We start from the raw sequence: 22,901 nt of genomic DNA on the forward strand, positions 1-22,901 counted from the left end.
TGGGATTGCTGGGTCAAATGGTAATTCAATTTTTAGTTCTTTGAGAAATCTCCAGACTGTTTTCCACAGAGGTTGAACTAGTTTGCAATCCCACCAACAGTGGATGAGCATTCTCCTTTCTCCCCAATCACACCGTTATCTACTGTTCTTTGATTTTCTAACAGTGGTCATTCTGACTGGTGAGAGGTGATATCTCTGCGGTTTTAATTTGCATTTATCTGATGATTAGTAATGTTGAGTATTTTTTTTTCATATGTTTGTTAACTGTGTGTGCGTCTTCTTTTGAGAAGTTTCTATTCATGTCCTTTGCTCACTTTGTGATGGGGTTATTTGTTGTGTGTATGTGTGTGTGTGTGTGTTGAGTTTTTAGTTCCTCATAGGTTATGGATATTATCCCTTTGAGGTGTAATTTGCAAATATTTTCTCTCATTCAATAGGTTTTCTGTTCATTCTGTTGATCATTTCTTTTGCTGTGCAGAAGCTTTTTAGTTTTAATATATATATGGTTCTTCAGGTTATTTAATTCTTCTTGCCTCTGAAGGAGTCTGCAATTGTATCTAAATTTGTGAATGCATTGGCGTAAATTTGTCTATAACATTATCTGATATTTTATTTAGTTTCTGTAGGATCTGTTATGCTATCACATTGCTCATTCCTGAATTAATAATTCATGTTTTCTTTCTTCCTATTTATTCTGTCTAGAAGTTCATCAATTCTATTGATCTTTTAAATAATCAGCTTTTGGTTTTAATGCTATTCTTCTATTATTTTTATGTTTTATTTTTCATTGATTTATGCTGTTGTATTATGTTTTTTTCTTATATATTTTTGCATTTAATTTGCTCTCCTTTTCTAATTTATTAAGGTGAATACCTAGTTATTGATGTGAGATCTTTCTTATCTTCAAATATAAGAGTTTAATGTTGTAAATTTCCTCTAAACACTGCTTAGCTATATCCCTTAAATTGTGTTTTAATTTTTAATCAGTTCAAAATATTTCCTAATTTTCCTTGAGATTTTTTTCAATGACCCATGAGTTATGTAGAAGCATGTTGTTTAACTACGAACTGCTCAAGAGATTTTCTGGATATATGCACAATCAATAGCATGTTTTATATTATTTCTTTTAAATTTAATGAGATTTATTCTATGGCCCACATTGTGGTTTCTTGGCAAATGTTTTATATACATTTGAAAAAACTATGCAGTATTTCTCCTTTATCCATTGTTCCACTTTTCCATGGTTTCAATTATTCATGGTTGATCATGGCCCAAAAATATTACATGGAAAATTCCAGAAATACATAATTCAAAAGTTTTGAGTTGTGCACCATTCTGACTATTGTAATTAAATCTCGTAACATCCTGCTCCTTTCTCCCTGGGGGAGGAATTATCCTTTTTCAATGTACCTGCACTGTATATACTACCTGCTCATTAATCATTTAGTAACCATCTTGGTTATCAGATTGACTGTCATGATATTGCAGTACCTGGGTTCAAGTAACCCTTATTTTACTTAATAATGTCCCCAAAGTGCAACAACAGTGATGCTGGCAATTCATATGTGCCATAAAGAAGTTGTAAAGTGCTTTGTTTGAGTAAAAGGTGAAAGTGTTCAACTTGATGAGAAAATAAGGAAAGAAAAAATATCACATGCTAAGGTTGCTAACATCTGTGGTAAGAATTAATCTTTTTTTCTGTGAAATTATGAAGAAGGAAAAGGAAATTTGTGCATAAATTATACAGGGTTTGATGCCACCTATGGTTTCAGGCAGCCACTGAGTGTCTTAGAATGTATCCATGAGTAAGGCAGACTACTCTATATGTTGCTGTTGTTAGTCGTAGTGGCCTATAAATTTCATGTGGGTCCACTTGGTTAATTCTTTCATTCAAGTTGTCCATATTCATACTAGTTCCAACTATATCACAACTATTTTACCTTTCATTCCTGTTAGGTTTTGCTTCATGTATTTTAAATTTACAATGATTATACCTTCTTGATGAGCAGATCCCTTTGTCATTATGAAATTTCCTCTTCATTCCTGGTAATATTTCTTGTTCTCAGATGTACTTTGTTTGATATTTATATTGCCACTTCAGTCTTTCTTGATTTTGGCTTGCATGGTATGTCTTTTTCTTTTTACATTTAACGTATCTGTGTCTTTATATTTAAAGCAAGATTTTTATAGACAGGTGATAGTAGGGTATTGTTTTTATATCCAATCCAATAATCTTCCCTTTTTCATTAGAATGTTTGTAACATTTACATTTAAGGTAATTATTAATATGTTCTATTTAAATGCACCAACTTTTCATTTGTTTTATACTTAGTCCGTCTGTTTCTCTTGCATTTTTCCTTTTCTGTCTCTTTTTTGGGTCAATTGTGTATTTTCATAATTAGATTTTATCTCCACTATTGACTTATTAACTATACCCCTGTTTTAATCTTACAGTAGTTGTACAGAGATTAATAATATACACCTTTAATTTATCAAGCCTACTTTCAAGTAATATAATGCTACTTCACATGTAGTATAAGAGTCTTAAAAAGACACAATTCCGTACCCGTCTTCTTTCCTTTGTGTTTTTGTTGGCACGTATTTTACTGCTATTTTTAATCATATATTTTACTTCTACTGCTGTCACGTATTTTTTGGTATACATGATATTCACCTCTCAATACCTTGTTATTATTTTGGCTTTAAGAAAATGATTATCTGTTTAAGAGATTAAAATGAGTGAAAATTACTTTATTTTTTACCATATAGTTATTGTTTCAAGTGCTCTTTGTATCTTTTTATCTATCCAAATTTCCATCTCAGCTGTTTCTCTCTCCCTTTCTGTTTTTTGTTTTTTTTTTAGGTTTAAAAATGTCTTTATTTCACTTTAATTTCTGGAAAGGTATTTTTGCTTGATGTAGAATTCTAGGATGTAGGAATCAGTTTAATTTTTGGAAAACATTGCTGCTGGATGTAGAGTCCTATTTTCAATACTTTAAGGACAGAGGAGCTCAACCAAAGGTAATTTTTACCTCTCCGGAGACATTGGGCAATATTTAGAGACATTTTTGATTGTCGCAAGTAGGAAGAGAGAGTGCTATTGGCATCTAGTGAGTAGAAGCCAGGGATGCTGCTAAATATCAAACAGTGCACAGAGAATCCTCCCATCCCCAAAATAAGGAATCATCTAGTCCAAGTTGTCACTAATGTTGAATTTGAGAAATATTGCTCTAGATGCTAAAGTTGCAGTCTTGATTTTCTTGAAACCACATGGCCTAGTTAAATTCCTTTAGGGGAGTTACCTGACACTTCTATCTTAGCACTATCACCTACAAGTGAGAATTAAAGTACTACTAGCATATTGAATTTAATGATGCAGAATAATGACCTATATTTTCATAACACATGTCAGGGTTGGAAAGCCCTGCCTTACAGAAGCTGTTCCATTGTGTTCTGGCTTTCATCATTTATGACAAGATATCTTCTATATTCTTATCTTTTTTCCTTTCTACATAAGATGTCTTCTTCCTCCTCCCCCGCCCCCGTCTGTCTTGAAGATTTTTTCTTTTTACTTGCTTTCAGGAATTTAATTAAAATATACCTCGTGTTATTTTCTATTTGTTTCTTAGTGGTTTTTTGAGCTTTTTGGATCAATGGGTTTATAATTTTCATCAAATTTAGAAATTTCTCAAAAATCATATTACATGTATATTAGGCCATGCAATACTATCCCACAGGTCACTTATATTCTGTTAACATTTGTGGAATCCTTTTAGTTTTTGTATTTTCTGTTCTTCTTTTTGTTTTTTGTATTTGATTTGTGTCCAGGTTCACTGATCTTTTCTTCTGAAAATTCTGTTCTTCTGTTCATACTACCTAGTATATTTTTATTTTTACATTTTACTTTTTTATCACACATCCCAATAAATTGGGTCTTTATACTTTTTATTATTCTTCTCATTGTGTTCATGTTTAACAATAGTTATTTTATCTTCCTTGTTCTATCATTTGTGTCACTTCTTTGGTTGTCAATCTGGGGTTGATTGGATTTTTTCCTGGCTACAGAATTTATCTGAAAAGACACAACCATTCTGAAACAAAAATTATTCTTTCTCTTTCCTGTGTCCTGCTCATTTCATCACTGGCAAAGTCTCAATTTTTGTTTTTATAAAAACAGATGAAAAAAATAATCTTTTGACAAGTTAAGGAAAAACGACTATAGAAGCTTTAAGCCTCTTGGGTTTTTAATTTTTCTAAAAATAAGAGTCAAATATCTGTATAATTATTTTATACTATTAGACATAAGTCTTCTCTAGACTACCAAAGTAGATATTTTCGAGTGAAGAATCAAATTAAGCCTTTCAAAACCTATTATGTTTTACCAGAAGGTTTTACCAGAAGGTAAAAACTGGTAGCATTGCATCCCTGACAGGTTTGGGAATAACTATGGGCTTTTCCAGGTCCCCCAGAAGAAGCTTAGAGGTCTGCAGGAAGGTAAAGAGTAACTGACAGCTTATACAGTGAAACTATAATGCTGAGACACTGTCTTTTTTAATTTATAACCAGTTTCAACAAAGTGCTTATATGATTGGAAGAGCAGACTTTGTCTTTTTGGATCTTCTCATTTCAAAAGAAACTTGAACTCCCAGGTTAGAGGACAACCTTGTAGTTAAGAGTCAGGCAGATTAGGTTCAAATCTCAGCTCTGTCATTTTCTAGTCATGTAATGATAATTAAATAAAAGCTACAGCACTTCAACCATGCCATGAAACCTAAGTTATGCATCTCAAATAAGAGTTTTCCTGGTATAATTCTCTCCAAATGCCTTAGTAAAATGATGAAAGTGTGACTCTGTTTTATTCTTATTATTTGCAGAATGTTAACCATGATGATGTTTTCCAGGAAAAAAATCCTATATTAGTTAGGAAAAGTAAAGTTCGTTCTTATAATACAAAAACCCAGGTGTGCTGGATAGAGCCCAATCACATGTTCCTGGTTGGCAGGCAGCTTTCCATATGGTTGTTCATATGGGTGCATGTATTCCTTTCATCTTGTGGCTCCATTCTCTTCTGTGTCCTCTGAGTTCTTTCGATTAATCCATTCCAAAGACAAAGGGAGCCCCTGGAAGGTATGCCTACTTCTTAACTTCGTAGTTTAAAAGTGACATATATATCACTTCTACTTACTTTCCATTGGCTAAAATTTGGTTTATGGCCACATCTAACTGTGATAAAGGATAAAAAGTGTAATCCCTGCTTGGAAGGATAAGAAATAGTATAGGTAAATGCATAGCAGTCTACCACAAATTTATTCAAAATTTATAATGTGTTTTATTTAAGAAAATACTAATAGAGTGTGGCCTGCAAAACATTCTGTGTCATGTCCCTTTTGTGTTCCTTATGGACTGCGTGAGACAACCTTCTTCATTGTATGTGGTTCTGAGCCAAGAGTCTCCTGGTATTTAAACACTAACCTAACAATACCACCCCCATCCTGACTTTACTGAGAGGGCAGAAGTTTCAGACTTTTCTAATGTGTTATTAATGTTGTAAGAAGATTGTTAAGTGTAAGAAGATTTTTATTGGGATTGACATTAACACCTCAGGTGAACTTCATTTGTGAGTCGATTAAGTAGTGGCTCACATAGCTCTGAGGGTAGAAAGGGGGAAGGAGAAAACCTACAGAACTCTGTCTTACAAGAAAAAAATAAATAAAATTTCAGATGTTATGGCTTGAAATTGCTCTATCTAAGATCTGTAAAGGAAGTGGTACACAGGTCATTTCATCTGCATCTCAGTAATTGAATGACGTCGTCTCTTTTCTCTATGGTAAAGTGTTTGTGTTAGTTAAGATAAGGTTAGGCCACTGTAACACAAAGAACTAACATCATTCAGCGGCTTGCAAAACACTGAAGTTAGTTTATCTCATATGTGTAGCTGACCACACAACTCAGCCTGGGTACAGAGAGAGGGTCAGAGGATGTCATTACCAAACACATAGGGCTAAATCTAGAAATGAGTTATGCATTGACCAGATGGGCCCAAAGAGGGAAAAATATTATAAGCCAAGGAAATAGAATGGACAAAACTGAGAGAGCCTGAACAGCTCATGTATAGAAACTGCTAATGATTTCACCCAGATTCCAGCATGCAAGTCCGGGCCTTGGCCCCAAGCAGAGTCATTAGAACCTTGCACCCTGAGCTGGTAATGAGGATTTTATTCTGCAGAGATGTGGTTCTGCAGAGATGTGGCTTCACTGATTCCCGGGGCACCCAAGTGGAGCTGGACTTAGAAAAATCATTAGCAAGATGCAAAGATAGACTGAAGTTCAAAATGCTTGCAGTAAGGTTCAGCCTTCTGATGATTCAGCTGAGAAGATTCTTATGCAAAGAGTTCCATACGCCAAAAAAGCTTAACGAGACTCTTAGGAATCTCATCATTTGAGAATCTATCCATAGAAGAAATACACTTTTTAATCAAACTTATCATAGTGCCAGGTGGTATAAGAGAAAGATATGTATATATACAGATTTATATATATAATATATAAAACATAAAGATATATATAACAAAAATATATCTAGCATAAGCCAACTTTGAAGGAGGCACAGAACACAACATGAGCTCGTGACATAACCAGCATATAACCAGGCACATTTAAAGTGTAGGGGGCACCCAGGCTTGGGTATCTGGAGAAGGAAGTTTACATCGTGCACTAATGAGGTGTGGGATTGGAGCTCTGTCTTCAAAAGCGACGACCTGTCTTAGTTTGATTACTTTTCATAGGCAGAGATAGAAAGAAACATTTCTTCCTCAAATGAATGGGCATTTCCACACAAAAACATCCACAAAAGAATGGCAATTGCTGAAGCAACTGCTGCTTCTTGTTGCCCTCCCAAGTTCCGGAATGGAAGAAAAGAGAGGATGGCTAGCCAGTGAGGGGAGCGCTACAGTCTGAATGTTTATGTCCCCCAAAATGTATATGCTGAAATCCTACTCCCAAGGTGATAGTGTTGGGGGGGGGGGCTTTTTGGAGGTGATGAGGTCATGAGGGCAGATCCCTCAATTGTATTAGGCCCTTAGTAAAAAGACCCCGGGATCCAGTTACCCTTTTCACCATATGAGGACACAGACAGAAGGCGCCACCTCTGAAGCAGAAAGTGACTTCTCACCAGACTCCAGATCAGCTGGCGCCTTGATCTGGGACTTCTCAGCCTCCAGAACCATGAGAAGTAAATTTCTGCTATTTATAAGCCACTCAGTCTATGGTATTCGGTGAGAGCACCCTGAGCAGACTAAGGCAGGGAGTTAAGGCCGTGTTTCCTCTAGACAGGATTCAGTACACCTTGAGGAGGAGAAAGGTGATGGAATCATTCTGACAGCAACTGGCTTGTCTTGGATGGCTCGGTAGGGCTCCGTGGAGCAGCAACTGCCAGTAAGACAAGTGGGATGTGTGTCCTGTGGCCTGAGGCCGTCCTCAAATGGGTGCCATCAAGCGTCCCTGTCCCCACAGGTACCTTCCTGACTCATGTGGAGAATGGCTGGCTGCTTTGTCTCTTCAAGGCCAGGGAGTCCCTAGAGACCCAAGAGAGGAAAGTCTTGGTAAAGTGGCATTTGCTGGAGGGGCCCGCAGACCTAGTGAAGGAATTGTCCTAGAGACTCGACACAAAGCCAAGCTAATTTGGTGAGGCAGAATGCAGGTGTGCAGAAAAGATTTCACCCCCAGGCCTGCTTTAGAAAGGCCTGCTTACGAGGGTGGCCCTTGCTGGTGTCTGGGAGCACAGATTTCAGGAGAGTTTCCACCAACCTAACTGCTGAGAGTTACTTGTGGCATACAAACTCCATGTACAAACAGTATGATGTGTGCTTTCTTTCTGGGACTCTGGGATTTTAATACGTGCTAGAAGACAGTGGGCACCTATGTGACAGTCCCTAGTAAAAACCCTAGCCACTGAGTTTCTAACAAGATTCCCTGTTAGATAACATTTCTTTTATTTCTTTCTTTCTTTTTTTTTTTTATTTTTCCCACCAGAGTCTCCCTCTGTAGCCTAGGCTAAAGTGCAGTGACACGATCATGTCTCACCATAGCCTTGACTTCCTGGGCTCAGGTGATCCTTCCACCTCAGCCTCCCAAGTAGCTAGGACTATAGCCATGTACCACCACACCCAGATAATTTTTTGATATTTTTGTAGAGACAAGGTCTTACTGGTCCTGAACTCCTGGACTCAAGCGATCTTCCCGCCTCAGCCTTCCAAAGTGCTGGGATTATGGGCACGAGCCACCACGCCTGGCTAGATAGCATTCCAAATGTGTTGTCACAACTCACTATGGAGGAGTCCTCCGCTGGGCGAGGACTCCTGGAAGCAGGCTCTGTTTCCTCCAGACACTGCCCACGCACCTCTTCTCTGCTGATTTTGCCTTGCAACCATTCACCATAGTAAATCTTATCCATCAGCATGACTATAGTCTGAGTCCTGTGACTCTTCCAAGGAAATAATTGAGCCTGGGGATGGTCTTGGGCACCCCCTGAGACAGCAAGACTCAGTAGAAAATGGCTGCCCAGGATTGATACTTTTTTAACCTGAAATGCATACATTTATCTTAATTTCTATCTTCCAGAATTAAATACTTTCTTATTTTAGGTGTTTCTTTCTTAACAGCCATAACGAGACATAATTTTTTTAGATTTGCAAAAGGCATTAAATTCCATACATTACAAAGCACCCCAGGAAGTCCAGGCAAGGAGCCACACTCAAATGCATTACTATGGCTGCTTTCTCTGCAGGAATGAATAAATAGAAACCATTCACAGCCTCACCTCAGTCCAGGTCCGAGCTTACTGCCAGATGAGTTCATGTCTAATTTAGGAGAGAAACTTCAGAATTTTCAGAACGTCTTAAGTTTTGGCATTGCACATGAGGGCTTGTGGGTCTGTATTATCATCATGCTCTTTGCTTATTAGGAAATTAAGGATTAGAAAAGTTGACCAATTTGCTAACAGTAGTACAGCGTGTTTCTGAGCTGTATTTCAAGTTCAGTACTGTCCAGGCCATATGCCTGCAAACTCTGACCTATACTCTTTACTGACTTTCTAGTTACTTATAAACATGGCTTCAGGGTCTGAATACCCCTAACGAGGAGGTAGTGTGAAAACAAGGGAGAACAGGAAATAGGGAAGTCGCCATCTTTTTTGGAATGAATGTTTGAACTTTTACCTTTTGCCATGAAACTGTTTCCAAATACATGACATACCTTTGCCTTCCATAAGTCTTACACGGCAAGACCCAAGAGAGAGCTGCCAATTCTCTCTCCCAGGGTGTCCTTAGTTGGTCACCCTGAGTGTGTGCACGTGTGTGTGCATGTGTGAGAGTGTGAGTGTGTGTACGTGTGTGCACGTGTGCGAGTGTGAATGTGTGCCTTCTGAGGCAGCAAGAGTGTGTCTTCTTTCTCTCTCTTTTATTGCATCATGCTCAGTAATTCATTTAAGTAGACACCTCTTAAATGAATGAGTAAAGAGTCCCTTTGGCTGAATGAGGAGAGGCCCAGATTCCTGTGGGTGGGCAGGCCAGCTGTCTCACACTTGCTGGAAAAATTTCATAATAGAGTTAAACGCTCTTGCACTCACTGTGTCAACCCAGAGACGGTTTGGAGAAAAAGATCAACAGGACTCCTTCTTCCTTCTTCCAATAAAATAGCGCGATATATTTTTCATGGGAAATTGCTGTGAGAAGGAGTTAGGGGACAAGAAATCATCAGTCAAGCTGGACACAGCCAAGGGAGGGACGGGGGGAGGGAGGGGAAGGGAGGCAGAAGGAGGAGGGGGCACAGAGAGGGACACTTGGCCGCACACTGGGTACTAGGTCCACTATCGGTGGGGAGAGGGCCCCCTAGAGGTCCAAACTTCCCCTGCATGCAGGCGACATGTAATAAATCCTCACTTGTATCCCACAACTAAAACAAAAGAAAGAAAGAAAGAAAAGAAAAATCACCCGTAAAATACATGAGAACGGCTAAGTTTTGTGTTGGCTGTCTGCCCCTACCCGCCTCTTGCTTTTAAAGATAAATGCTCTATCAATAAGAAGGATGTTGCTAACCCAGTTTTCTGTATTTCCACACCCCAGGAGCTTTGTCATTCTAATAAGGCTGTCCTGCCTCGACTTGCAAACAAGCTTAATTTAATTCTAAATGAAATCTCTCATGTTTCATTATGTTTGGCAGAAGCTTAGTAATGCTTAGACATTGGTCCTTGTGAAATGAAGTTTAGCTAGAAATTCTGATAGTCAAGGATGCTTACCCAAACCACTGTCATTCTTTGCAATAGTGTCCTTGTTCAGTGACACTGTCAACAGCCTTGTTTTACTTGCATTGAAATGTCTTTGTCTTTCTCTGCTTGTTCCAGCGACAGTTTTCCTGGAGTTTTGGAAAAGGCGGAGAGCAGTGATTGCTTATGACTGGGATTTGATAGACTGGGAAGAAGAGGAGGTTCGTATCATTTACCTCAGAACATTTTAAAAAGGAAATCACCAAGAAATGCCAAATCCCCTTGAGGTGTCACTGTCCGCTGTGACAGAACCAGATTTCCTCATGGAGCATCTTCAACACCTGTCCTTGCAGGAAATTTCAAGCAGTGTAAAAAGGGACTGCAGTTTCATTTAAAAACAAAAACAAAAAACTTATTCCTTAGTGGAGTAAAACGCCATGATTAATTGAAGAGTTTCACTTGTAGGGAGAGGCGCCAGAAGGATTCATAGTATAATTTTTTGTTGTGTTGTCTTAAAAGTCGTCCATTATCTTCACTTCAGCAGAAAAAGGGCATGGTCTTACATCTCTAGGCACAAGGAAGCAAACCTTCTAAGAGAGCTGCTGAGGAAACATGCCCGAGGCAGCACCAGGTGTGCCACGCTCTGGGTATCATACTGAGTGGTAGATGCAAAGGAGAAATGGACAAAACTGTCAGGAGGCACAAGCCAAGTCCCCTAGGCCTCACGTCCTCAGCACAGGCTCCAGCCCCATCCCTCACCCCTCATCTTCTCTCCGAGACAGTCCGCCGTGCCCACTCAACCTCTGTCTGCTGCGGATGCTCTCTTCTCGTCCGTCTGTCAGAAGTCCCGAGTGCCCGGCTAGTGTGTTCGCCACATTCCCACATTGGACCCTGCTTCCCCTGACAGTCGTCCGGGCCTCAGGCTTCCTTCTCTTGTTCGTGATGCCTTACCTCCAAGTCTCATTCCCTCAGAGCCTGGCTGCACCAGCAACGTCGGACACGTGTTGTATGGTCATGGGCACTCATCTGTGTTTTACTCACAGGGAACACATGTATATATTTCTAGATACTAAAAGGGATCTTCTAGAAACAAAAACGATGAGACTTTTAGCCCCGTGGTAGGCTTGGTGAGGGGAAGCAATTTTGAGAGTTTTGTTTGTTTGTTTCCTTCAAATCACGCCTCAGGAATGGCCGCCTGTTCTCCTTATTCCCACGAACGTGTTTGGGTAGTTTGGGTTTTTTTTTGGGGGGGGTGTTTTATAATATTAGATATATGTAAGGACTACGGCGTGGTATTTTGATATATGATACTAGGATTTTCAGCAATACTTGTTCTTTAGATAAGGCCTTCTCCCGTGTTTTTATAAACTTTCTCCAGAGAGTGATTGTCTGGGTTTGAAGAGGCTGCCTGGGCTGACGACAGAGTCTACTGACAGTAGCCAGGCTGGATTCAGAGTTTCCCCTTGGATAGCACCATTCTTCCATTTCTGGTTACATGTGCTCAGGGGAATAGCTCTCAGTGGGATGGAAAATATTCTTCCCTGGGAATTCAAGTCGCCACTAAGCACTATGTCACCCTGGGCAATTTGCTTCACCTCTGGACTTTTTCGTCTCTGAAAAAGAGAGGTGTGACTACATTTTCCCCTTCCAGCTATAAAGTGTGGCACTATTTGAGTAATTTGGCCAAACCAGCCTCCAATCACTGTTGGTATTTGTGGTGGGTCCATGTTGGGATACCCTTTGGGTAAACATATCCCTTATGAGTCTGGCACTTTCTGTCTTCCTAGCCCCTGTTAAAAGGCATGGAGTGCTAACCCATTCTTCCACTCAGCATACCTTTGTGCAGGAACCTACCTCCGTGACCATAAATAGCTCCAGTTCTCACCTGGGATTCCTTGTGGAAATGCCTTGTCTAGCCCACGGCTTCCAGTGTATTGTGCAGAAAACCCTAGACTCACTGCATGCCTTCCCCAGGGGAAACCGCACAGTTAGTTTGCTAGGGCTGCTGTAACCAAGTCCCACAGACCAAGTGGCTTCAGCAAGAGAAACAATATGCTCATGGTTCTGGAGGCTGGAAGTCCAAGGTCCAGGTGCCAGCAGGGCTGGTTTCTTCTGAGGGCCAAAAGGGAAGGACCTCCCCCAGGCTTCTGTCCTTGGCATGTGGAAGGCCATCTTCTCCTCTGCCTTTATCTACTCTTTCCTCTGTGCGTGTCTATGTCCACATCTCTTCTTATGAAGACACAGGCCACGTAGGACTAGAGCCCATGCTAATGACCTGTCCCCTCATGTGGTCACATTCTGAGGTCGTGGGGGTTAGGGTTTCAACATATGAATGGATGGGGTGTCACAATTCAGCTCAGAACACCCAGAAACACAGACCTGGCTTCATGACTGCCCTCAGTTTTTTATTGATTAGCTCAAGGGCTCTTGACGACACTTACAGCCTAAGAAATTGAAAGTTCCCCCAGAGAAGCAGAAGATGCTAGGTCTGTTCTGTTTATATCCTCAGGGCTGGCCCTGAGGGAAGTCCAGCCTGGGCCCTCCTGAGGCTGGAGCCAGGCTGAACTGCCTCCAGGCCATCCTGCCCGCCACACAGCCAGGCTGCGGCAGGTTGGCTTGCTCCCTTGACCTATCTCCTGTCCACTCTTTCTGAGTCGTCTGTCAGTACCTTCATCAGTATCAAGCGTTGAGCAAAGGCCTCCACTCAACCCGGTGTCACCAGATTGTCTGCTCACTTTCCATCCTCTTCCAAACAGTCGAATTAAACGTGTGCCTAATTAGCTGGACCCCTCAGTGCGCCCCCTTGCTGGCTCCTTTTCCTAATCCCACAATTGCTTTGAGTCAGAAGCTTTTCACATTTGAATGGGGCTCAGCTGAATAAAATAAGATCTCAGCTTGATTTAGAATTGGAGGAGCCTTGACTTCAGCTGGTTTTGGAAGGCGGTTGCCTTGTTTTCAGTAACAATTAAGAACATACTTAAAATCTATTGGTTAGAGATAAATGAGTCCTGTGGGAACTTGTTACAAAGTAGATTCACCATGTTTTCAGATACCTGAATCTAAAAATGCAAAAGCAAAAAGTGTGTAGGAAAAAACTAGGAATTACGTCGTCATTATAACTTATAAAATGAATTTTTAACATTTTCCTCTTCAGAAGCCTTCTTGTTCCTGGTGCCATGTCATTCTCTGGCAATAAAAAGAAAAGCTTTTTAGTTTTGTTCCAAACCAATAGGGACAGGACAGGTGGTTCCTTTTAAAATATTATTCTGTGTTTCTCTTCAAAGCGTAGTTTAATAAGATATCAGAGAAGCACAGCCATTAGTCTAAATTACGTTGCTTTTGATGATAGTAAATCTTGGTCTTCATCCTTTAGATTTTCTTCAAGTGGCCAATTTTCAAACATTTAAGCCTGGGTACCCAAGCCCACTTCATTGGTTGACTGATTAGCATAGCTGCTGCTGACTGTGTTTGGGAGTGGGGGAAAATGATAATTTTTTCTTATTGTGAGAGCACCTCTTTTGTGCATTAAAATGTGTCTGTTTGTCCTTTAGGAAGAAATACGACCCCAGTTTGAAGCCAAGTATTCCAAGAAGGAACGGATGAATCCCATTTCGGGAAAACCAGAACCTTATCAAGCATTTGCAGATAAATGCAGCCGACTTATTGTTTCTGCATCTGGAATATTTTTTATGGTTTGAAACATTAAGCACTCTTCATTTGTTCCATAAAGTATAAACCTGCAGCGCAGTAACAATGATCGTATCAGGCATTCGCACAGTTCTACAGAAGTACATTTTGCACTTATGTTATTTAATCCTCACAACAACTCTGTGTGTTGGTCAGGAGTGGTGTTGCTACCCCCTTTTACAGATGGAACAACTAAGACTCCAAAATGTTTTGGGGCTTGCCCAGGGTCAACCAACGAGTCGCTGCAGGCTCAGACCCTTGACTCTGGTGCAGTGTTCTTTCCACTTGGCATGTCCCACATGCCATGCCAAAAGGAGCTGAAAATGAGAGACATGGAAGGGTTTGTCCAACTTCCTGCCACGCCCACACAGGAAGGAATGCATCCTATGTCGTGACCCAGCATAGGCTGTGTGAACACACATATAAAGCAGAGCGTAATAATTAGAACAATACTCACCTTTACAATATCCAAAACATTGATTGATTGCTGTTTTATTGCACTCGATTTTTTATTTTTAAATTTTTTTTTTTACTTTAAAGATGTGGGGTACAATTCAGGGTTAGGTATACAAATGTTCATTATGCAGGCACCCTTGTGGATGAGGTGTGCCCCTCCCTCCCCTGGCAGTTTCCCACTACTGCCAATCCCTTTATTATAGTATTATACATCAGTTTGTAAAACACTACGCAGAGCTGAGTTGTTAACTTTTCCTTCCAAGATGTCATTTAGGGATGACTTTGACACTATGAATTACTGAACAAAGCATAGGAACATTTTTTTTAAATGTTATTTCCCATTTTTTCCCCAAATGGTGAGTGTATAAATATATGCCCTTGACCTCAAGAGCAGGGAGGCTAAGACTTCAGCAAATCCAGATGATCTACCCCCTTTTGCCAGTGAAGATTCTGGGGAGATGGCCAGGTAGTTTGCCCCGTGTCCCTTGGATCAGACCAAGACTCAAATCCGTGCCTTTCTCTGGAGATGGGTTTGTAAGCAAGTGGCGAGCCTTGCCTTCCACAAGTATATTCAGATGTATTGTCTCGTTTCTCACACAAGACTCATAGACGTAGATTAAGCTTTCCCCATGCTACAGATGGGGAATTTCGAGCACAGGAGCTAAAGCCATGGAGAAGACAACTTGCCCAAAGTCATCCTTGGTTGAGAGCTGAGCTGGGCCCTCACCTGTCCTCTGACTTTGAGCCCAGCAAGCTGTCCATCCCACCACACTGCCACCCTTGTCTGAATTTCCACACATTTCACCAGTCTCTTGATCACCAGCCCTAGGATTCAGATCTGGGCAAGTTTTTGTTTCTTTATCATTCTTCTTCTTTTTTTATTATTATTTTGGCCAGTTTCAGCTAGGACTCATCCCTCAGTTTTTAGAGCATATCATCCTTAAAAGTAAGCAGAAAATACAGTTTATGCAAAACAGAAGAATACTTCTGTGAATAAAGGTGTCTCTAAATCAACAGAAGCCTTCCCGAGACCTGGCTTCAAGATCTAGGTTTTGATGATGAAGTGGGCTAAGGTCTCTATTCTGAGATGTATTAGGCGAGTCACTTAATGAAAGTCATAAAACTTTTTGGAGTCTCCAATTTGCGTTACAGTCGGTCCTACATTTCTGTAGGTTCTGCATCTGTGGATTTGACCAACCACACACACACAAAAATTTCTAAGTGTGGTTTCAGCTGCGCTGAACACATACAGACTTATTTTTTCTTGTCATTATTCCCCAAACAATACTGTATAACAACTATTTACATAGCCTTTACAGTATATTATATATTAGTGATCCAGAGATGAAAAAATTTACAGGAGGGTGTGCAGGTTACATGCAAAGACCAAACCGTTTTATATCAGGAACTTGAGCACCTGTGAGTTTTGGTATCTGCAAGGAGTACTGGAACGAATCCTCCATGAGGAAGGACACTTAGGGCTGACTGTATTTAATAGAGACAGAATATATGCTATATTGTTCTCAAATATCATGAAATCTTCGGGGAAGGATGTTTCGGTCTGCATGTACATCTGATTAACAAGATATTATGTGCCTGTCATAGTTGTTTCACCCAACAACAAATAACAGCACCTTCTCGGCACCTGTAATTATGTTAAGGTGCTGCAGAGACCATGTGAGCAAAACACCATCTCTGCCCTCATGGCACTTACTTCCTATTGCGGAAGGGTGACAATAATAAATCGTTAGAAGTGTAAGTAGTACCCTGAAAGAAGACACATCCATGTGCTATAGATATTATATAGCAACAACAATGAGTCTGGGGGTGGTCGTGGAAAGCTTTCATTATGAAGTGGTGCTTGAGCTGAGACTGAAGAAATCTAGGTCGGTAATAACGAGGCCATGTGGACATGAGTGTGAGTGTGTGTGTTTGGCAGGAGATTAAGCAGGCAGGTATCATAGACAAAGGAAGTGGTCTTGAAGTTAAGGGCACTTAGCTGTCTGAAGTAATGAAAGAAGTTTGGAGTCCCCAGAGGGAAGAAAGAATGGTACCCAGTGGGTTCAATGGTCTTGCAGGCCACAATAAGGACTTTGCTTCTATCCTGAGGTAATAGGAAACCAGTAAACAATTGTAAACAGAAGAGCAACATGATAAGACTTTCTGAATGAATATGTGTCCAATGGAACCATCTACTCTCTGCTTAAAAAAGTGTTACCGGCTGGGCGTGGTGTCTCAGCCTGTCATCCCAGCACTTTGGGAGGCCAAGGCGAGAGGACTGCCTGAGCCCGGGGGTTCGAGACCAGCCTGGGCAACTTGGTGAGACCTTGTCTCTACAATAAATCACAAAAATTAACCGGGTGTGGTGACCCGCACCTGTAGTTCCAGCTATTTGGAAGGCTGAGGTGGAAGGATCGCCTAAGCCCAGTAGGTGGAGACTGCGGTGGCCGTGAGTGTGCCAGTGCACCCCAGCCTGGGCGACAGAGTGAGACTCCGACTCAAAAACAAACAGACAAACAAAAGTATTACCATGTAGCCTACACAGATTCTCAGCTTTCGAGCAGTGTGGTTCTTCTAGCTGTATAACAAAGAAAACACAAATGGGAAATTATTGAGCATAATGAAAAGCACACATTTGGCTGTGGTCTCTTGAGTCAGCACCACCACCTGGCGTTATTTCCGGTTTTTATCAGAGGATGTTTCAGGGACATGAGTCTTCTGCCTGGATCACTCCACCAAGGGCTTCACTGGGTCTCTGTCTCCCTGTAGATCTGCGTGGTGATCGCCGCCGTGTTCGGGATCGTCATTTACCGCGTGGTGACGGTCAGCACTTTTGCTGCCTTCAAGTGGGCGCTAATCAGGAATAACTCTCAGGTTGCAACCACGGGGACCGCCGTGTGCATCAACTTCTGCATCATTATGCTGCTGAATGTGGTAAGTGAGCAAAGGTCACCAGCCAGAGGAGGTTTTCTCCTGTTGAGAAAAGGGCCTGGCCTCAGATTGCTGGGCCGCCCACAGAGTACCAATGTCCTGGCAGCAAAATGCCCAGACTGCCGTGCGTGGTGCACCTCTAAGCTCCAAGGTTTTCTGCAGTGGGAGAGTGGGCAGGACACACCATCCCCCTGAACGATAGACAAGAGGGCGCTGTGCACCCCGTGGAGAGACTGAGAGAAAAGACCCGGCTCAGAACCAGTGACAGAGCTTGGCAATATGGACTCCCATTTCCTTTTGGTTCTGAATGACAAGAAGGTAGCGTCCAGATCTTTCCTTGAGACAACCCTGCAAGGGAACTGTCAAGGCAGCACACGTGGATTGTATAGATTGTTTGCATTGCTTATTTCAGCCCAGATCTCTCCCCCAAGCCCCAAATTCTGTCAAAAGGACTGCTCGACCAGCTCCACTTAACATTTCCAGACCCAAACTCCCTCCTCCCCTCCTGAATCAGCTTCTCCCACGGTCTCTCCCGTTGTAGTTCCTCAGGCTAAAAACCATGGCATTCTCCTTGACTCCTGTGTTTCTCACCATCAAATATTTGACCACCTTCCACACGTCCTCAATTCCCACCCTGTCCCCATCCCCCATGTCTCCTGCTAGGTTCCTGTAGTGCCTTTTCTACCTGGTCCCCTGCTTGCTGGTGCCTCTCAGTCTAGGCTCTACACAGGATCCAGTGTGAGCGTTCTACCTGGAAGTTAGCTCATGCAGCCCCTCTGTTCACAAGGCGCAGTGTTTTCCTCTCCTTGGAATAAACATGCTTGTCTTCCCAGAGCCTCCCAGGCTCTCCCCATCCGGCCTCTGTGACGTCTCTGACTTAATATCCTCACCACCCCCCGGGCCCACTGCCCCAGCCATGCCTGTCCCTCTGGTCCTCACACCCCAGGACCTTCAGCTGCTGTTCTCTTTGCCTGGGACCTTCCTCCCTGCCAGGGGCTGCGTAGCTTGCTCATCACCTCCTTTGGGTCTTTGTTCAAATGTCACTTCTCTAATAAGTGTGTCTGTGGTCACGCTATTTAAAATTGCAACCCACTCCTGCCATTCCAGAGTTCTCTACTGCCTTGCCGGCTTTAGTTTTCTCTATAGCATTATCACCATCTAATATGCCACATGCTTCTTCCTGTCTCTTCCCACCACCTGTCGTCTCCATCGGGATGTAAGTCCATAAGGCAGAACCTTTCCTCTACTGTGCTTGTTTGGCTTTTGTCATGGTTGTCATTCCCTAGTGTCCGGATCAGGGCCTGGCACAGAACAGGTGCTCAGTAAACTGCTATTTTTTTTTGGTAGAACAAGAGGTAGTGGCTGTCATGGTTAGCCTTTGAGGTCAACCTAGACATAAAAGCGCTGACCCCGTGATGGAGCCCATGAAACTTCAGGTGAGATGTCATCAGAGATGGCTGGAGGTTGGTAGTAGGGGATGAATCAGAGCGTGTATGTAGAGTGCAATCCCAGTGTTAGGTATGGATAGATGTTCAGTTAACCAGAGTTCCTCTCTTCCTTATTTATACTGTGTCTTCAGTCTGGGCCATAATTTAATACTATTATCAATACTGCTTTACCTATTTAGATTGTCGTGCCAGGCTCTGTACACAATCTTGAAGTCTATCCAACAACCCTCGAGTGATTCCTAAGAGATTGCAATCTACCCAATAATAAAGAACTTTATGTCTGATTCCTAGGTGAACTAGTAACCACTGAACTAATGAAATGCAGATAATTTATTAGTAGTGATATTAAAATACATAGGAACCTCTTTATTATTTTGGAGAAAAAAACTTTCAAAATCCTAAAGTTATGTAAAACAAAAAAGAGCAGTTACTAATCCCTTTGAAGTGATGGTGGTGTGAAATTTGGCATGTGGAGATGAAAAATAGATATTTAGCTCTCCCTGTATCTCCTCTCTTCCTTTCCCGACTGGGACTCAGTCACAATGTTAATTGTGGCAGATACTTTGTGATGGAGAGTGTGATTCATAGTGAAATTAATCAAACAGTCAGAGGTGAAATGTTCTCTGGCCAGGTAGGACGCAACGGATTAATGCTTACTGCATTTTTGTCATCTCTTTCCTACAATGTATTATTAAAATTTAACTTACACATCTTCTTAAGAAGTAAATGTCTGTGTACATGAAGTGAATCTGTATGTGTAAATGTACTTGCCTATACATTTTACGCAGGTGCCAGTGTTGCCAGAGTAGCACTTCATTTCACTGGAAATCACTTATCCAGCAATCTCTACTTCCAGACACGACCAAGAAAAGAGGAAGTAAACAAACGAAAAATGAAGAAAGGAGCGGTAGATTATGTGGTGGTTTACATTACAAAGCACCTACTATGTGCTGGGCGCTAAACTGCTAGGCATTTTACACATTTCATCTCAGTGTTTCAGAGATGAAGTAGGGTCCACACACTGAAGCAAACACGTGTCATTCAACAAGTGTTATTCTTAGGAATGCCCTGATGCTTTATTTCCATTTATTTTAGATGCAGTGTGAACACCTTTGGTGCTCTTATTCCCAATAGACATCAAACTAGAGTAACATAAGATTGCTAAGGCAGGAACGCTGACGAGAACAGGAAATGACAAACTGTAGCAAGAAGAAGGAAAGAAAGGAAAAAGCAAACACAGGAACCCTAAAAGCAGCATCAGCAGGACCCTTTAGTGCAGGGGCTGAGCACCTTACCCTCCTTAGTATCTCTGACAACTCATCCCAGTACACATATCTCCACTCCCATCCTATGCCCTAAAGCTTCATGGTTCCGTCATGAGGACAACAAGTGTATAGATAGTTGGAATGGCTTTCATCGGAATACCTAAAACAAAGTTAAGTCCTTAGAAAGCAAATGTCAGCATAATGGATTACAGACTAATGACCATAATGTAGCTGAGATCAGTTTGGAACTAAACTCTCCATGACTTTTGAAATCACTCAACTTAAGATATTTTCAGGACCCAATAGTATAGATTTTACAGCTGTTTAAATTATTTTCAGCTACTAAAAATTTTAACCGTACTAATCTTGCAAAAAAAACCTATTTAAACATTAATTATTAATAATTTTTCATTAACTGAGTAAACAAAACCTTGAGAGCTAGATTGGTTTTTAATTTATAATCACTAAAACTCTAATTTTAAAACAATAGAATTATTATAAATCGCATATCCTTTTCAAACTTTTTGCTGAATTTTCTAATTCTTACTGAAGAGACAGATCTCTAAGGGGTTCCTATTTTCTGGATTTGATGATGTGTATTCACTTTCATGTAGTATGTACTTATTATTTTACAAAAGTTCTCTAGATATTAACAAAATATTCTGTCTCTTAATGACTGGTTAAAAGATACTTACTAGTATATACTTTATTCCATGTCTTGAAAAATGATTATTTCAATGATAGAGTGAATAGGAGTGAAAAGGATGGATTTTCTAGCTCCCGATCATACTGTTTCAATTCTGTTTCGCCCACTAGTGTTCAAAGAACATCTCATATAGCGGTTACATAGGCCAACAAATAATATGTCCCAAGGGGAAACTAAAAAGTTGTGACCATCCTTTTTATCCAGCCAAACCAATATGAATCAGATATTTAATTGTGCTGTTAAAAGTGAAAACCACAATTTCATCCTCCAAAAGAAAACAAACCTGAAAATTTGGCTTGCCTCAGAAGAAGCCCACATACATTGACCAGGCTGACAAGATAAAATTAGAAGTATGCACAGCTTCTTTTGGGTGTATCCATAAAATCAGAATGCTTCCTGTCAGTTATAGATATTAACAGTCAGAATTTGTAGCATCCCGTTGGGAACTTAGATTTTTCATTGCTTTTACCAGAACAAACAATCCATGGTTTCTATCTCAACTGCCTAATAAGGAATCAGACTTTTTCCAGAAACCACTCAGCGGAAGATCCCCTAGTGGCCGTGAGCCCGTCTGTGTACATGTCCTTCCCTGATGCTTTCTGTTCCAAGTCTCATGGTCCATATCCTTGTGCCGTCTGCATCCGTGTGAGGTATTCACAGATGCCATGAATCCCTACAGCGCTCCTATATGCTTTACCATATTTTTTAAAAGTTTAATATTAATCATATGTTGACGCCCATATTGTTCCTTGTCTATTCATTCATTCATTTACTTATTTTTATAAATGTATGAGGTGCAAGTGTAATTTGTTACAGGCATATATTGCGTAGCAGTGAAGTCAGGCTCTTAGGTTGTCCATCACCCAAATACTGTACATAGTACTCACTAATTAATTCCTTACCATCTCAGCCCCTTCCTTTCCCCTCACGCATCTTGACCTCCAATTCCTATCATTTCACACCCTATGTCCTTGTGTACACGATTCCCCTCCTGCTTGTAAGGGAGAGCAGATGGTCTTTGTCTTTCTATGTCTGACTTGTTTCACTTAAGATAATGACCTCCAGTTCCATCCATACTGCAAAAGACAGGATTTCATTCATATTAATAGATGGGTAATATTCTGTTGGGTACATATACTCCATTTTCTTTATCCAATCATCTGTTGATAGACACTTGGGTTGATTCCATCGCTTTGCTATTGTGAGTAGTGCTGAGATAAACATATGCAGGCATCTTTTTGATATAATGATTTCTTTTCCTTTGGGTAAATACCCAGTTGTGGGATTTCTGGATAGTTCTACTTTTAGTTCTTTGAGAAATCGGCATACTGTTTTTCATAGAGGTCGTGCTCATTGATATTTCCACCAACAGCATATAAGCGTTCCCTTTCTCCACATCCTCACCAACATCTGTTGTTTTTTGTCTTTTTAATAATAGCCATGTGACTTGTATAAAATGTTATCTCATTGTGGCTTTAATTTGCATTTCTCTGATGATTAGTGATGTGGAGCATTTTCTCAAATTTCTGTCGACCACTTGTGTGTCTTCTCTTGAAAAACCTCTATTTAAGTCCTTTGCGTTACCTATGTAACAAAGGCATAACATCAGCTCCCAGGGCCTTTTGGACAAGTGTGCAGTGTGAGATGTGAGTCACTTTGATAAGCATATGTCAACATGAAAAATATAAAAGATAAACCAGTTAATCAAGAATTATATTTTTATATTTATATATTTTTATAAAAGCATGTCTCATTGAATCTAATTTCCCTTGGTAATTCCACAATTAAATAACTTTAAGTTTAAAGTGACTGGAATATTAAAATGTGTTTGATTAGAACGTGTGTGTGTGTGTGTGTGTGTGTGTGTGTGTGTGTGTGTGTGTGTAGAGGAGGAGTAGAGGGTATAATTTAGGGCAAATTAATTTTCATACTGTCCAAATCCATCAAACTAGTTTCCCTGTTCATTTTCATTTATCATCGTTTATTTTAGAAAGAACACTGGCTCTCTTTCCCAATTTACACCTGCTCTGGGGAGTCTTCTAGAGCTGGGTTTGCCCTAAATTATACCATCTACTCCTCTGGTCACACACACACACACACACACACACACACAACACACACACACAATCTTTAATTCCCTCAGGACC

At 40.7% G+C, this 22,901-nt stretch overlaps 1 protein-coding gene across 3 annotated transcripts in view; it reads left to right on the forward strand.

Annotated features, from left to right (window-relative positions):
* ANO4 (anoctamin 4) overlaps positions 1-22,901 on the forward strand; it is a 383,517-nt gene that overhangs the window by 331,692 nt on the left and 28,924 nt on the right. For all 3 annotated transcript variants that reach the window (XM_021715858.1, XM_008064696.1, XM_021715859.1), the window contains 3 exons: positions 10,400-10,482; positions 13,813-13,953; positions 17,174-17,338. In XM_021715858.1, the coding sequence (XP_021571533.1) occupies positions 10,400-10,482; positions 13,813-13,953; positions 17,174-17,338 (389 nt within the window). The remainder of the gene's footprint in view (positions 1-10,399; positions 10,483-13,812; positions 13,954-17,173; positions 17,339-22,901) is intronic.

The sequence above is a fragment of the Carlito syrichta genome, unplaced genomic scaffold (assembly GCF_000164805.1).
Source record: "Carlito syrichta isolate Samal-C Ts95f unplaced genomic scaffold, Tarsius_syrichta-2.0.1 Scaffold307930, whole genome shotgun sequence".
Lineage (NCBI taxonomy): Eukaryota > Metazoa > Chordata > Mammalia > Primates > Tarsiidae > Carlito > Carlito syrichta.